Raw genomic sequence first — 16,428 nt, 5'->3', positions numbered from 1 at the left:
TAAGTAGTTTTTGGAGGCTCAGCATATTTGTTAGAGGATACCAAAAAGGGGCTCTTGGGCTCCATTTTCCCCCAAATGAACATAGTATAAAAGCTTTGACTTTTAGTTAAACCACTTCAGTGAAGAATGTCTTGCCAGGTAGTTATGCTTGTATGCAGATAGTCATGCTGCTGAGACCAACCTGGCATGTACCCAGCATTTCATTGGTTTGACTGGATGACCTAGAGAAGACAACAACTGGGATGTACGCTTTTGGCAGCAGTAAATTGGTTAAATATTTCAACCCTATTCCCTGCTCTTCTTGCAAGTTTTGTATCTTCTGGCCTGCTTTTTCAGATTGCCCTCAAACTTTCAATAAGCAGCTACCAGTCAAATAATGTCCAAGTCTACATATTTTATTGCCTTGCATCAAGCAAAGATATGGAACTGCAGGGTTCTGCTGTCCTGTGCATCTTAAAGCTATTGGCAGCAATAGGAGTTTTGTCGACACATCAAAGTTAAACCTCTCACTGTATCGGTCTAATGGATTTTAGAGAGCTTTGTACCTATTGTGGCTCACTGACAAATCCTGGCTAGTTTCTGTAATATATGCACATCCAACTATTCTCCCCCGGCCTAGCCTCATCACATACCAGTAAATAATGGTGTAATTTGTGGCAATGAGGAGGAGAATACCCACACAGTGCCAGCTGAAGCACATGGTAATGAACACGATGTTTCCATGGTCAGTCCGGTACCAGGCTGGTCCTCCCCAAGGTCGGTACAGCAGAAACCCAATTTGGCTAGAACGAAGCAATATCTTCCAGAGAGGGAAGCAGGTCAACTCATCTAACAAACTCATGTGTTGAGCGAGACCCTGGGGCTTTGCATCACTTTGTCCAGTTGTGGTGGATGGAGAGGCATGCCTTCAGGGAAGGGGAGTAGAACGTACATAGCTTGCATTGCCGAGTTTCACTCTTTTCTGTGCTATGACTTCAAGAGGCTTGTGCCATGCATGGTAAGCAGGTCAGCAGCAATTTTGTGATCTACTGTGTTGAAAGCTGCAGAAAGGTCTTGTAGTAGGAACATGGAGATACTGCCTGTATCCATAGCCACAAGGAGGGACGCATGCCTCTAACAAATCTCCCCACCCCCAATATATTAATTAGCAGTCTGGACAGGCTGGTGGACAAGCACCTCCTAAATGAATCTCTGCTTGTGCAATGCTTGGGCACAATGGCCATGTTACCTTCTTTCTTGGTTCCTTTTTCTCTTCTCTCTGTTCGCACTCGAAAGCATACAGAATCATGGAAAGCAGAGGTAGAAGAGGCCTACCTAGCCCCAGCACATCTAGTTCGTGTGCCCGAGCTTGTGCAAGACTGAGCCCAATAGCACAATTTTCACTGATTCCTCCAGCATGAGTTGCACTTCTTTTTTGGATGGAAACTTCCATCACTTCCTTTGGGAGACTATTCCATAGCAAGAGCTTCCAGCCGGGAAATTTCTGCTGATATTTAGAGTGGCAGGGGCTGGGGACAAGTGGTGAGCTAAATTTCAGAAATGTTTAGAATGGAAAAAATAATTTTGCACACAAGTTTTTTTCCTTCTTGGTGCATTAGCTCAAGAGATGTGTGTAAACTTGCCTTTTTAAAATACTATTTTTATTTGTAGACACATGTACTTGAAAATTATATAATTAAATTATACTGTACACAAAAATAATGAAATATATTGTATTAACACATAAAAGAGAATGATGACCTTTCTGTATCTCTCTCAGTACTCTACCGGTAACCCAGGGGTTTTGCTCAAACCCATTTCAAGGTAGTTCATGAAATGCCAGTCTAGGGTTTCCAACTCTACAGTTCAATGCTAAATCTCAATTAAATTTGGAAACTGCATTAGCTGAAGGAGCTGCAAATAGCTTAGCCAACCGCATAGATATGAGACTCCAAATGCCAACTTGCTCATGTAGTGTAGTCGTAACATTTGAATGTCTACACCCAATATTTACAGTATTACTTAAAAAAAAAACTTAAAAAGGAAAAAAAATCAGCACACTTTTCAGCTTTAAAGAGTATAAGGGAATCTGCAGCGATGGGGGGCTGGGGAAAGAAAATTCTTATACCTTAATTCTGTACATATTGCACAATGAGACATTGTGCACACTTTCCTCCCACCTTAGATACTCCATTATAAAGTCTCTACTTTATTTTAAATGGCAAATAAAAATCTCATCTTAAGGGGACAATCCTCAGGAAAGCAGAGAAATCAGTCAAGTCCTCACTTGTCATCCATCCCATCCTCTGGGAGGAGGACAGGTTCAGGGCTTTGGTTGGTCTTCCGAAAACAAAACCCACAGTCGAGTTCAACATCAATATTTCCAAAGTTTGCCTGACATGCCTTTCTGTACCTGCATAAAAAACGGAAAATAAAAATATGAATGTGCACGCTGGCCTGATGATAAAACACTGATCTAACTTAGTAACTGATTATAGCAACAAGTCTGTCTCCTAGTGGCTTTACACAAATTCAAATGGTCTGGGAACCCTGCTATCTTTGTTGCACCAAAAACTGTTCAACTCTATGTAACATGGGATCCTTCACGGTCATTTGTCATATAAGAACATTTAATTTAGACATATGCTTTTAGTCTGGTTATGTTAACCTGGTATATTCAACTAGTCAGACCGTTTGTTCTCTAAAAGCCCACGGCTACCTGTTTCAGAGTAGCAGCCGTGTTAGTCTGTATCCGCAAAAAGAACAGGAGTACTTGTGGCACCTTAGAGACTAACACATTTATTTCAGCATGAGCTTTCGTGAGCTACAGCTCACTTCTTCGGATGCATAGAATGGAACACCTATCTGTGTTAACAATGAGAGAATCAATTAAATATTTTCAAGCAACAACAGTAATTAAGTGATAATGGAAGCACCCGCCATAAAAACAGGTTGTTGCCCATAGAACAGCAGCAGCTTTAGGTGCTCATTTGTTTTGATTCTCTCCTACACTTGATACATACATGTCACTCCCATTGGTACTAATCTGAATTCTATGCACACAGCAAAATGTGAACAGGTTGCTCAGCATAGCACTGCAGTGCTGTTGAAGTAGCTCTAATTATTGCACAAACTATCTGCCACTGACAAATGATGACTAGTTACTGTCAAGTAGACACAAATGGTTGTCTAGTCCTGGCATGCCACTGCCCTGCCCCACCACATACCAATAAGAAAAAACAGAGTTGGCTGCTGTGACAAGAAGAGCAGCTGCGTAATGCCAGAAGAAACACATGGTGAGGAAATTGAAGTTTCCACGGTCAGTCTGGTCCCAGCCTGGCCCTCCCCATGGTGGGGACAGCACAAACCCAATCTGGTTAGAAGAAGAAAAGATTAACCATGTTACAGCGAAACATAGGTATCAGCCCCTCTAGCTCTCTGCACTTTTTAATTATTATACCAGCCTTAGCATTTAGTTGAGAAATGGACAAATCCACCCATTGACTAGAAGCAGAACGCTCTGGGCTCACTATCAAACCACTTCCCTCATCAATTCCTCCTGCTTGCAACAACCTCTTGGCTTGACAAACTTTTTAAACAGGGGGATTTGTTAATGATACATCAGTCTCTATTAACCCTTCGGACACCAGGAATGAATAGGCTCACCTTTACAATTCTGATCGGAATGACTGACATGGGGTAAACCTCTACCTAGTCTATTCCTTCTGCTCTCCCCTTCCCCAAACCCTTCTCCTGAGCACTAGAATTTGTCTCCTCCAAGGTGCTGGACACAAGGAGATTAGAGAGATTTCCTAGACAAGAAATATTATATAGAGTGGTTAAAACAAAGGCTTTGGAGTCAGGCAACATGATTCTGTCTCTGACTCACTAACAAACAAAGCCTTTAAAGGCAGGTGAATGCTACGCCTATTTGACAGGTAGAGAAACTGAGGCAATGAACAGCAAAGTGACTTTCCTGAGCTCGTACAGGGCATCCCAAGCAGAGCTGGTGAGGAACCCTGGGCTCCCGACCTTCTGTCTGGTGGCCTGTCCACTGCAAAAATTAATGCAGGTCTTACAGCTCATGGGTTTTTGATGCGGCCTGAGGTACATATACTGTACTGCATTGCCAACTTTCACAATTTTATTGCAAGACTCACAGTATTTGGTGAGTTTTCCACTCCTGATTTTGGGAGGCCCAATTCAAGATTTTGTAATATTTGGAGTGGTCAATATTGCATATATAGTCAAGTTTCCATATAGTAGCTGCAGTGCAAGACAAGAGCATGAAACCTATGGCTTATATGGTGAAATATTCAGGCCAATTTATAGATCCAGAGATTAAATCCTTTTTGACAGTGACTTAAATACCTTAAAGAAGTTTTTATTGGTCTTATCACATCCTTTCCCCATAAAGTGAAACTGGGTGAACAACATACCATTATGCTACAACAGCTGCTTAGCAGTACAAACACAGATGGACGTTCCTTCCCAAAGTAGGAGCTAAATGATTTAAGGACCCAAAGGGAACAATTCACCCATAGTGTAAATCCACTGAAGGTAAAAGAAAATTTGGCCCAATGTGTCATTACCAGATTATCTGGAAGAATGAACAGCTATATAGTTACATGGTATTTACTAAGAAATACCTGGCAAGATCACCAAAAATTAAAGGATACTAACCATTGGTCTATAATGAGTAATGTTAGCTCTTTGGGGCAGGGGCTGTCTTTTTGTTCTGCGTTGGTACAGCACTTAACAGAATGAGGTCCTGCTCCATGATTGGGGCTCTTAGGTGCCATCACAATACAAACAATAACAGCACTGCCTTTTCTTCTTCCCCTGTCCCCATCAAACCTATAGTTCAGCTGAAAGGATCAGATCAGAACAACTGACCTGCCAGAACCAAGATCCCTGGAGGATGAAGAAACTGGTTCTGAAGAACTCCAGGATGGTGTGATCCCGCAGGAACACTTCCATCAGGGCGCAAAGGGCTCCACCAAATATAGCGATGAGCAGCAAGGAGTGGAGGTGCTGATCCAGAGCGGTATTATTGTAGTCATGGAAACAGAACAGGAAACCTGCCAAAAAAATGAAACCACATTACATAATTAAATTGTATCAAGACAACGAGTGAAGAGGATTCATCAGTGACCATAGGAAGCGTGGGTTGCATTTAATGGAATAGATACATACATTTTTTTCTGCTCTGTGCATGTGCAACTACCTGCCCATTAGGCAAAGATGGATATTAGAATTTTATGGGACAAATCAAGTGAGCGCTCCCCACTCTAATAATCTTCAGTCAGGGGGAGCAGCAAGGAGGATAACACATTATACCCCATAGTAGAAAGCTTAAAAAAAATTGCACCCAAGACTATCTGCTTCCTCCAGCAAGGCAGAGCTTAAAGCTTCTTTTGCCCTAGATTATAATGTCTGCCCCATAGGACATCAGACAGGTGTGCCTGCAGTACCCACTCCCACTCCAAAACAAGCAGCAGCAATCAGAATCAGTCCTCATCTTGGAGCATAACAATGAGCTTTATACTGAAATTTCTTCCCTGCCAAGGATCAAGCCAAGAAAAAAAGCTCCATTTTGGTCCACCATAAGTCACCCCACAAGAAGGATCAGGTTAGGGTGACCAGATAGCAAGTGTGAAAAATCAGGACAGGGACTGGGGGGTAATAGCAGCCTATATAAGAAAAAGACCCCAAAATCAGGACTGTCCCGATAAAATTGGGACATCTGGTCACCCTAGAGCAAATCCTAAAAACACAACCAACCCCCTTCCCCATAATCACACAGGAGGATGGGAGAGGGGAAGGAGCTTCCTCTCCCTAAGCTACCACTGCCATCTAGTGGCTGTAAATTATGCGTAGCCTCCAAATATCCAACTCATCACTGGAGGCAGTGCCCTATGCACACCTGTTTCCCATGCCTCCAAAGCTGGTTCTGCCTTTCTGGTTATTAAAGCAAGGTTTGGTCCCCCTCTTTAGCTGTCACGTAGTGGACATATACTATTGCTGCCTTTGTTGCCACACAACATGGCCGAGTTGAGCTGTTGCACCACCAAAAACAAAAGGCCTTGGGACTGTTTCATTGCCCTGCTGGATGTGTGTAATTAGAACTGGGCAAGATGCTCACAACAAGAACACAAAACCTCACCAAACTGGCCAGGTTTAATTGCAGGTTCAAACCTTGGGCCACGTGCATTGAGAGCTTCAGTTGAGGCTCTGAGACTTTTCACATGAACCTGGGGACCAGCCACAGTTTCATATTCAATCCTATCAAAATGTGACCCAGCGACTGGTGAAGCAGTTTATTAGATGTCTAGCTATGTTCTCTCAACCAACTTTCTGTCATTTGAAAGTTCTGTCAGCCAAATTGTTCAGCCCTTTTATCATAATTTACTACTCACCTTCAGTGAACATAGCCACAGACAGCAAGAGGCGATCCAGTCCCAGAGACAGCTTGAGCGGAGAATAGGAGAGAACATCCACAATGCCTGAGAGGCCATAAAAGAGGTACATGGTGGTGTACTGCCAGTTAGTCAGCTTCTCCCAGCTGTAGGTCCCTCCACTGTAGAGACCCATGTGGGGGCCATCGGGGACGAATTGCTCAGCCAGCATCCCTAGACAGTAGAGGCAAATACAGATCATGTTTTTTCCTTCTAAATGAGGATAGGAAGCAGAATATCCTCCAGGCTGGAGAGAATGAGAAGTCCCAATGGAGTTTGTTTAGGATCATTCATTGGAGACACTACTTGGTATGCAATTCATAAAGCATGCTTGTCGGGTGGTGTAGGCTTTGCCTGGTTGTTTTTGAGGATGTTGTAAGACTTCTATATAAAATGCTAAAATGAACGCCACTAAGGCTTCTGAAAACAGAACCATCCATTTTCTGCCACGGGGTAAGTCCACAGAATCTCTGATGAGAGAATACTCGCAGCAGGATGATGGCAGGTTTTTCATGGGCCATTGGGTTGCTGGGGAAAGTAGTGACTAATAATCCATCCTTACCTGCTACAGCCAGGAAAGCTTTGGCTGCCCCTTCGAGGATATCCAGTTTCTCGATCCAGCGGCTTGCCTGATTGTCTGCATTCAGCTTCCGGCTCAGGTATTTCAATGGGTATTTCACAGACCACCCAAGCCCAAAGATCAGGAAGAAAGTGCCTCTAAGGGCATTGCCTTTGAAGCTTGACATCACTGATCCAACTTGCTGGGTACCTGGACCTGAAAGGATAAAAAACAATGTTCAAAGTCGCCCTGTCATTGATCACCCTGACAACAGGATGAATCAGAGGAGCCTTGCCTCTCTAAATGCAGTGCCTTGGAGTTTACAATGTTGTCACACCAAGGCACTTGACTTCCAGTGAAATCCCAATGCATGTCTCTGTCCTTATAACAACAGAGTGGTAATCAACAGCAATTGGAAAAGAAATACAGAAAGAGCCATGGTACCACTGGAGGAGAAGGGGGAAGGATTTGCATAATAGCTAGAATGCCCATGGCAGGTGCTTTTTAATGCTATGGGAATCATAGAACTGGAAGAAGCTTCTAGAGGCCATCTAGTCCAGTCATCTGCACTTGTGGCAGGACTAATTATCTAGACCATTCCATTGCTATTATCTTACAGAAGAGCATGGCAGCTATATGCTTTTTAATGGAAAGGTAGCAAAGTTATTGCTGGCAAAAAGCAAGTAGGTAAGATTTTTAGGAACATTAACTCCCTTCAAGCAAAGTAATTAATAGGGTGTGAGTCAGGCCAACAAGGTTGGATGTGATTTCTTAATTGCTCCAGAGAACTGTGGCTTCATTAAAATTTAAATACTGAACAACAGATAAACAAATGAGATTCCTATAAAGTTAAGGTGACCAGACATCCCAGGTTTTGGGGAACAGCCTAGCATCCCAGGTACAAAAATGCAAGGATCACAGAGCACGTATGGCAAATGTAACAATGACTACATTGGCATGTTCATGCATGATTCTCACATCATACATGTGAGACGCATTGACACCAGAGTTAGAGATTGAATCTTCAGAGACCAGGAGACAGTTAATGTCTGAGGGCATTGTTTTCTGAGCTGAAATCAGAGAAAGGCCAGGAGACTGGAACTGGTTGAAATTAAAAAAAAAAAAAATGAAAACAGAAGACATTGAGGTCCAATGAGCATTTCTGGCCATGCTCTGGGAAACTGTATACTTTGAGGAATATTTACTGACACTCAAGATCTAGCAAGAGGTCCAAGAAGCAAGTGCAGCGAGCACAGGAATGCACAAAGAGTTATCATTCAAATACTTGCTACAATTTGCATGCTGGGCTTTAAATAAATATTCTCTGGAGACAGCCTCATTTCCTCTTAGTACCTTCCTGATACTTAAACTTTTCTTTTGCCTTTTTGTACCCTTCCATTCTTCTTCTTCATGCATTCTTCTGTGTCATTCTTGCACTGGGAAACACAACCCCTTTTGTGCCACACAAACCTTCCTCTCTTTCATCAGATCCTCAACACTCTCTTTCCACTAAGATTAATAATAATCCATTAAAAAGAGAGACAAACATGGTACTCTAATGATATTGAACTTTTCCTGTGTATATCATATGTTAGTGTCCAGTTTATATTATGAACTCCTTGGGGCAGTGATCATCATTATGGAATGTTTGTAGAGTCCTGAGCACATAGGCTGTCAGAATCTAGATAGACAAAACCTTGGCATATTTTTTAAGTCCTCCCATGCTAGGGAGTAGTTAGGTGTGCAATTCAAAATTAGGATAGGGTGTGGTATAGACAGGTGCTGGAGATGAGGGATCAGGATGTCTTTACAAAACCTCAAAAGGTTGGGGTTGTGTTTTGCAAAACCCAACTCAGGATAGATTGGCTCTGGCCTCATTTTCTCCAAGTGGAGTTGGTTCAAATAAGTGTTCTGGTTTTGGTTCATCTTTACTCCTATTTGCTCAGATAAAAGCACTATCCTTTGTACCACCAGAGCCTACCTTTCATTCTTACTTAGGATGCCTATGTACAAGTTATGATGGGTCTCAGCTTAAAGTAACACTCAAAAAAGTCCCCATTGACATGACACAGGAATACCCATATATTTCTCATCATGGACAGACGTTAATCAATACTAGAACTTGGAAATCAATACTAGAACTAATTGTATTCTGTGGTCCAGCTGGAATAAATCGTCATAGCTCCATTAACCCAAATGGAGCTGTGTTAATTTACGCCAGCTGATGATCTATCCCAGTAGACATATTTATCAGTAACCTGGCATACGGAGTGAATGGGGAGGGAGCAAAAGCTGCTGTGAAATATTTAGGTTGGCGAAGGATTGTGAAGAATGACAAAATGAATTTTAAAACCTTAGTGGGCAGCCAGAATGGCAAAATAAAATTTTAAAAAGTAAGTGTGAATTAATGAACACTGAAAGGAACATTTTAAGCCACTCAGAATAGAATTATTGTTATTGAAGAATGCCATGTCTTAATAACTCTGTGCACTGAAATATCTATGTATTGCCAGAAGTGAACAAGATGTTTTGCAGAGAAATAGGAAGACAACGTCTCCATCTCAAAGAGCTTACATTCCAAATTAGACAGGAAAGGGGAAAACATCCAGAAAAGGGAGGAGAAAAAAGTTAATTGGTGCCAAGGGAAGACTGTATTTCCTTCTTGCAGGACATGTACACTGTAGGTGTTTGTTTTGCTTTTGTTGTTTCCATAAATATAATTAGGGGTCAGAGAGGAAATGGATTGCACCAGAGGGGAGATAAGTGGCAGAAGCTAAGACAAAGGAAGTGACTTTTAGAGAGGGAATCTGAAAGCAGAGAGTCTATTAAACACATTGTGCGTCATACGTCAAATTATACGGTACGCTCTTTGAGGGCAGGAACTAGGTTTTATTTGCTGATTAACATACTTGGCATAATTTTGGGCACTGTACTGATAATAAAAACAACCTTTTCTGGACTCTGAACTCACCATTTTGACAGATAATAGTTTAGAGGCACACCAGTTGGAAAGACAGTTTTTTATTTGTTTTTTTTTAAAAGAAGAATTACTGTTAGCACAGAGGTCAGACACTTTCAAATTACAAAAACAAATAAACACACTCTTTCAACCAGCCTCAGGCGCTACCTGTGAAACCTACTTCATCACATCTCCCGCTTTATCAGCTGTATAATTTAGATATAAATCCATGGGGAAAATGATGGCCTAAATTCTAAGCAAGTTGCAGTTTAGAAACAAACCCAGAGCAGTTACAAAGAATCAAAAACTCAGGTCACATTTTACAGAGAACTAATCTGCATTCCAATAGGCTGGGAATATGGCTGTGGTCAGAGGGTATCATTACCTGAGTTTCCCTTCTCTCTGTTCTGGCAGGCTGCAATGCTTTTGAGATTTTGATGTCACTTGCCTGATAGTCAGATAAGACACCTGCATTATCGCCCTAAAGAACATTTCATAGTTGCATTGACTACTGTGTTCAGTCTCCCCTGATTCCCCATGTTCTGTTTTTTAGCTGTTCAGCTCCAATACCTGCTCTCTTTTATATGCCTTCTCCCCTATCTCAAATACCCCAGGACCTTTTTACGTAACAGAGATGGGTTCAGCTTAGTGCTTACTTCATAACAGGACACTGGTACAACAGTCTGTGCAGAGAAATGTGCTTTGTTGCATTTTAAATAAATCAGGGCTTTACAACCTCTTCCCCCAACAGGGAAGACAGGTGCCTGTCTAGGAGGAGAAGCGATAGAAGAGGCAATATGAAAAACAGTTATTTCTAGAGAGGAGTTTGAATCAATGCCCTAAGATCCAAGCAGCCCTGGACTTCATCTGAGGAAGGGGCCTGAAATACCAACAGTGTGTGGGAACGTGCCCAGCTGTGTTGATAAATACCAGCCTAAGCCACAAAGCCTTTTGGCCAAGCACTAGAGCTCGACAAAGTGGGTCCATTTAGTCATGAACATTCACAGGGCATTGCAAATCCCTTTTCAATTTGGCAAGGTTGACATCCCCTTTCCCAAGAACAGGGTTTAATTTGCATGGGAGAAGAGGACATGGCTGTTATTCCTGCAAATACCTGAATGTGCACGTACCCATGACTATTTGTGTCACAAGGGCCTTCTCTCTGCTTAGAAGGAGTCCAGTCAGCCAATCAGGGACACAGCAATACCATGTGATTTCTGGTGACCAATCACAGCACTTGTGGTAAATAATTCACATACATTCATAAAAAACAAATAAACAATCAGAGCCTGCTTGCAGATAATCTGCCAAAAGGAGAAAAGAGCTTGTCAGCTCAGCCAGCTGCCATGCACGCACACCTGGAAGCATCTGCTTTCTGGCTGCTTGATAGCTGACCTTGCCCAGTGGTTAGGATGGTGGACGGGATCCCTGAGGAAGGAGAGATCTTCAGCTCAGCATAGCCCTCCAACATCCTCCAAATCACCAATCACTTGAAGATCCTTTTCACTAAAGATCACAAAGCTTAAAAGCCAGGCAGTCCTCAAAAAGCGACTCTTTTTTGGGGGAAGAGGGGTTAACCATGAGAACTCAAAACACACCTCCCCAGCATCTCTTCATCCAGGCCACTTCCAACAGCATAAAACATATTCCCAGCTTGTTCCCCCTTGCATCTAGGTAACCCTTCCTTCCAACTCCTTAGAGCTTAGAAAGCTCAGAAAGCCAGGTTCACACACAGATCATTCAGCATCTCCCCATGGAAGGGAGGAAGAATTTACCTGTGCTGGGTGCACTGCCTGTTTCCTTCCTGCTGCAGAGGTGAGGTGCACCTGTTCCCACTCACACTCCAGATGTGAGCAGCAGCAGCAGTAAGGAGAAGTGAGATGAAAGTCCCAGATAAGGGGAGGAGTAGAGCAAGGAGGTGACTCTTAATCCAGATGCTCCACCCTAAACGTCTTCAAACCAGATCAGAAAAGGTCTGAGTCAACTAGTTTTCACAGTGATTGACACCTGTTTGCTGCTGTATTTCTTAAGGAAAATTAACCTTCTTCTAGGATTTCACCATGAAATTAAACAAATAAACCCAACAATAATTTTTATTCTTGTGATAACCAGGCTTACTCAGGTTACATCATGTTCACGTTTTGATGACTGAAGAAAGCCTGGTCAGTATCCTGACTAGTCACATTTGTTTCAGTTCAATAGGATGGGAGAACTCAGCAGAGTTACAATTTGGAAGCTCGTAAAACCTTTCGGGCCTGAATTCTCATTTACATTAATGCCCCATCACATGGCTTTGACAGCGTGAAGCAGGTGTAACTGCCAACGGGTTCAAGGGGGTGGGGGTAGGAGTTAATCTAACTGAGAATTCAGGCCATGGATTTCACAAGTTGAAGCAGAGGACTTGTGAAATTTCCCTCCATCATAAACAAAACACTCATTCATTTCTATGAAGATTCAATTATAAAGACCTCTTTATCTATAAGCACTCACTTCTTTCATCTACCATTCCACCACTAACCCTCCACTGAGCAGCTGCTCAGTATCATCATACCCACATTAAATAAAAGACGACAAGTTAATATAGCTACTTAAACAATTGCCAAGGTCTCATGAGTATAACATCACAAGTAAATACAAACTGCTCCTTTAAGCTCTTTTCCGACCCCTCAAAGTCTTTATGGACTGCATATAGAAAGGTTGTAAGCACCTCAGGGCAAAAACCTTGTCTTATTGTCTATTTACAGAGCATCACACCCCTCTATGGTGTTTTAATACAAACCAGCGTGGTGATATGCTTCTCATGCTTTTGTTTAGGACCATTAGTAAGATCTAACCAGAGACCAGGAGGCTTACAAATGAGTTGGTTGATGAAGTGCACTGCACCCGCATGCCATGCGTTAGTGCATTTTTCAGTGCAATCCAAGTACGGACAGTCAGGAAAGCCTCCCACCCAATGTAAAATACCCAAAGCAATACTTCACTACTAACGCTGGTCCGCCTCGTACCAATGGCTATTACCTCAGATAGTTTTGGAATGATATCAGTAAGTGTCAGGTTCTGAGGAAGCACCTCTCTCTGACAAGTGCTTGTTCAATTATTAGTGGTCTGTGCCTATTCTTGGGAGGGGGAGGGGCGTGGGGAAGACGGGGTTGGTGGTGGCAGAGAAAGGTGAGGGTAACAAAGCGACTTCACAGAAGTTGGTCCAGTAGAAGTTGTTACCTCACCCACCTTGTGTCTCTAATATCCTGGGTCTCACACGGCTACACCACCACTGCAAACACCGCTGAGGACAGCCAAGGAGGAGGTAGCCTCTGTCACTTCACTGCCGCACCAGCGTACAGGGACACTAGCACAGTCAGCACCCCAGTTGCTAAGCAACACAGCTGGGAGATGGAAAGCATTCACCTCTGCTTTCATGACCGTTGACAGGGACTACCATCAGCAGAGGCCATCGGGGACTAATCAAGGAAACCCAGTTGGTGAGGCTGGAAGGAGGGCTGGGAAGGAGAGACTTTGAGCTGTCGAACTGGGTGGAGAGGACAGCAAACATCACTGAGGCGATTATCCTACCCACGAGGAAAGGCAGAAGCAGTGGCAGGTGTCTCAGGCAAACAGCAGCAGTGGAAGAAGGTCCCTGCCTCGCATGGAGGGGAGCTCCACATCTTCCAGTCTCTATTCCCAGCTGTGAGGGGAAAAAAGACATGAGCGGGACAGTTCAGGCCATGATGAATTCTCTGTACAAAAGAGGCCGGCCAGCTCTTTTAGCCTGAACTGGAGAGAAACCCAGCATGGCAGAGTGAGGCGGGTGAAAACAAGGGGGGGTGGGATTTAACAAGAAGCCTGAAGAAGAAAACAAAAACAAAAGACCCAACCCTCACTCTTGCACATGGTTTCACCCAGGCTTAGCCTTTAAGACCCTGAGAGAGCGAGCTGGCCTGGCATCCCCAGCATAGAGAACATACAACTTGGAGACTCGGGTGTGGAGAGGCTTATGTGGAAAGGGATCCTCTCCCAGCCCTGCTATTTGGCACGAGGGGCCTACCAGTTTCCCCTCAGAAGTGCCAAACCCTGTCTAGGGACCTGAACACTCATCACCAATCAATGTCGCTATCAGTGACACGGTGCCAGGTACGGTACTACTGGTGGTGGCAGCGAGACTGCCTGGGGAGAGCTCCATTCCTGCCCACGCCTTAAACAACAAACCAATTTTGACTAAAAAATTGCCAGTGAGAGAATCCCCTATTGTCCTTGATGGGTTGCCCCAGGGTTGAATTGCCCTCACCGTTAAAAATTTACACCTTATTTCTGACCTGAATGTGTCTAGCTTCAGCTTCCAGCCATTGGACTGTGATATACATTTCTCTGCTAAAATAAAGAGTCTCGGTCCTGTCTCTCACTTCCTTAGTGCTTTCCAGCTGTCAATCTCAAGCCCATTTAAAAAAAAAACCATTAAATTAATTAACCATCAACCTCCCCTCCCTGGAAAGCAGGTGGGACCTAACGCCATTTCACTGGTGGTAAAATTGATGTTTAGCCACTACTAGGGAAATGTAAGTGGAAGACCTAAGAGCTAGAAGGAAAGAAGATGCAATAAGCAGCAGTCAGCTGGCAAATTGACACTTTCAGGCATAAGGTGCTTTTCTCTGCCAAATGTAAAGGGCCAGTGATGAGCAAAGCCTGCTGGGATAGGTTTCCATAAAAGGGTGACTCTACAATGGTGTGTTTCAATCAGCTGTAAAGACAGAAGTGGCCAAGTTTCTACTTTCCTTTGTGGGAAAGGGACCTGACTGAAGGACTTACCCAGGCTGAGGCAAGGTGTATGAAATGGCTCCATTTAAAAAAAAGGATGTTTTTATTATAAAAATCAAAGTGAAGTTTTGACAACAGCTTGGTAACATGGAGGTGGACAATACCGCCACTATATTGTGCCTGGAGATATTAATATACATGTCCCTGGTCCTAGACTGGTCAGTAACAGAACTGGGAATAGAGAAACCAGAAGCTGAATCCACTGAAGTTTTATGCTGAGCTCAATTCTCCTTCCCATCCTACCCTTATGAGATGACCATACTTGAAGTTAATGAAAAAAAATTGTGATAATGTTTGCCTACTTCACAGGGGAATTGGGAGGCTGATTTAATTAAAGGCTTAATTAAAGGTTAATTAAATGGCTTGAGTTCTGGAGATGGAAGGTTGCTAGGGAAGTGTGAAGTATTATTATTGCCTCTCAAACTGGCAATATAATCGGTGAAACAACTGGCATAAACGTGGGCAGGACTTGTTCTGCTTCCTACGCTTTGATTTCAATCTTGCGTAAAAGAGGCAGTGGAGGCAGGCGTTGGTGGATCCTATCTTTAGTTGAGGACATGAAATGAGTCCTGCATGGACTTTCTGTAGTAATATTAGACTTGGAGCAACAGCAGGTTTCTAACTTAATTCTCCCCTCTCTTTTTTTTTTCAGGTTAATACTGTTAAGATTGAAAAAGTGAGTCAGACTTAATGTTACTGGTATTATCTTAAGAATGATCATCAACATCCCCCAGCTCTATATTATCAGATTACTCATGTCCGCAACAGGCACACGTAGTAGCAGCACCAGCCACCGCTCTGGAATGTGATCTTGCAGCAACCCCAAAGTAAGTCTACAGGAGTCTAAAAAGGGAGGAGCAGAGAAAGGATATTATCACATGTATTAAAGTCTGTGTCTGCCTTCTGTGGAAGGATAAATTAGCTACATAGATATTCCCATCAGAGAAGGAAAATCAGGCCATGTCTACACTACAAAATTATGCCAACTTAACTTACATCTGTATACAGCTACCTCCATTATTAAATCGCTTGTGTGTGCGCACACTTGGCTGCTTGTGCTGGCCACGCGTGTCCTCACCAGGAACTCTTGTATCGATTGTATTGTCAGTGTGGGGGCATTCTGGGGCAGCTCCTGAAAGCCAGTAACAGTCAATGTAAATAACAGTGTTTACACTGACACTACATCAACCTAATAACTTTGATTGTGACTGTACGCTGCTCGGGAAGGTGGGGTCACTAAATCAGTGTAGAGAGGCACTTACATCAGCAGGAGCCAAATTTAAATGAAGACACTTTCACAGCTAGGTCGACACAAGGCAGCTCACATCAGCTTAACAATGCAGTGTAGAACAGGCCTCAGGAATAAGAAGGCAGACATAAAATGTGGCTAATTGAAATGCTTGAAAGTATAATTAAAAATGTGGGTTTGTGTCTTACATATTTAAAATAAATTGTAAACAAAATAGTCGAGCATAAGATTTCAAAGTAAGTGGCTGATGTTAGCATTTAAGCTGTGGAAACCAGTTAGTTCACTATTTACTTTAGTCATGTTTTGGGAATGGTATAAACAAAGCAGGCTGGATAAAGTTGTTTTGATTTGGACGATATTAGTTCCTTTCTGCAATAGCAGACCTGTGGCAGGGGAAACACCTGTAGGAATATCT

The 16,428-nt window shown here is 43.0% G+C and overlaps 1 protein-coding gene across 1 annotated transcript; it reads right to left on the bottom strand.

The window, feature by feature from the left end:
- Positions 1-2,009: 2,009 nt before the first annotated feature.
- On the bottom strand, positions 2,010-7,183 carry LOC115637306 (transmembrane protein 45B-like). Its single transcript, XM_030538454.1, has 5 exons — positions 7,000-7,183; positions 6,399-6,611; positions 4,876-5,060; positions 3,207-3,352; positions 2,010-2,392 (listed from the first exon to the last, which is right to left on the bottom strand). Exons 1-5 carry the CDS (start codon positions 7,181-7,183, stop codon positions 2,263-2,265), a joined length of 858 nt encoding a protein of 285 aa, XP_030394314.1. The 3' UTR covers positions 2,010-2,262.
- Between the last annotated feature and the right edge of the window lie 9,245 nt (positions 7,184-16,428).

This window comes from Gopherus evgoodei, chromosome 19, assembly GCF_007399415.2.
Source record: "Gopherus evgoodei ecotype Sinaloan lineage chromosome 19, rGopEvg1_v1.p, whole genome shotgun sequence".
Classification (NCBI taxonomy): Eukaryota; Metazoa; Chordata; order Testudines; family Testudinidae; genus Gopherus; species Gopherus evgoodei.
The sequence above is the reverse complement of the archived record's forward strand: the minus strand, read 5'-3'. Positions and strand labels throughout refer to the sequence as shown.

Coding starts and splice junctions, on each gene's coding strand:
- LOC115637306 (XM_030538454.1), bottom strand. CDS start 7,183: ATGTCAAGCTTCAAAGGCAATGCCCTTAGAGGCACTTTCTTCCTGATC. Junction 6,612..6,999: donor AGCTTTCCTGGCTGTAGCAG/GTAAGGATGGAT, acceptor TCTACTGTCTAG/GGATGCTGGCTGAGCAATTC. Junction 5,061..6,398: donor TGTGGCTATGTTCACTGAAG/GTGAGTAGTAAA, acceptor TTTTTTTGGCAG/GTTTCCTGTTCTGTTTCCAT.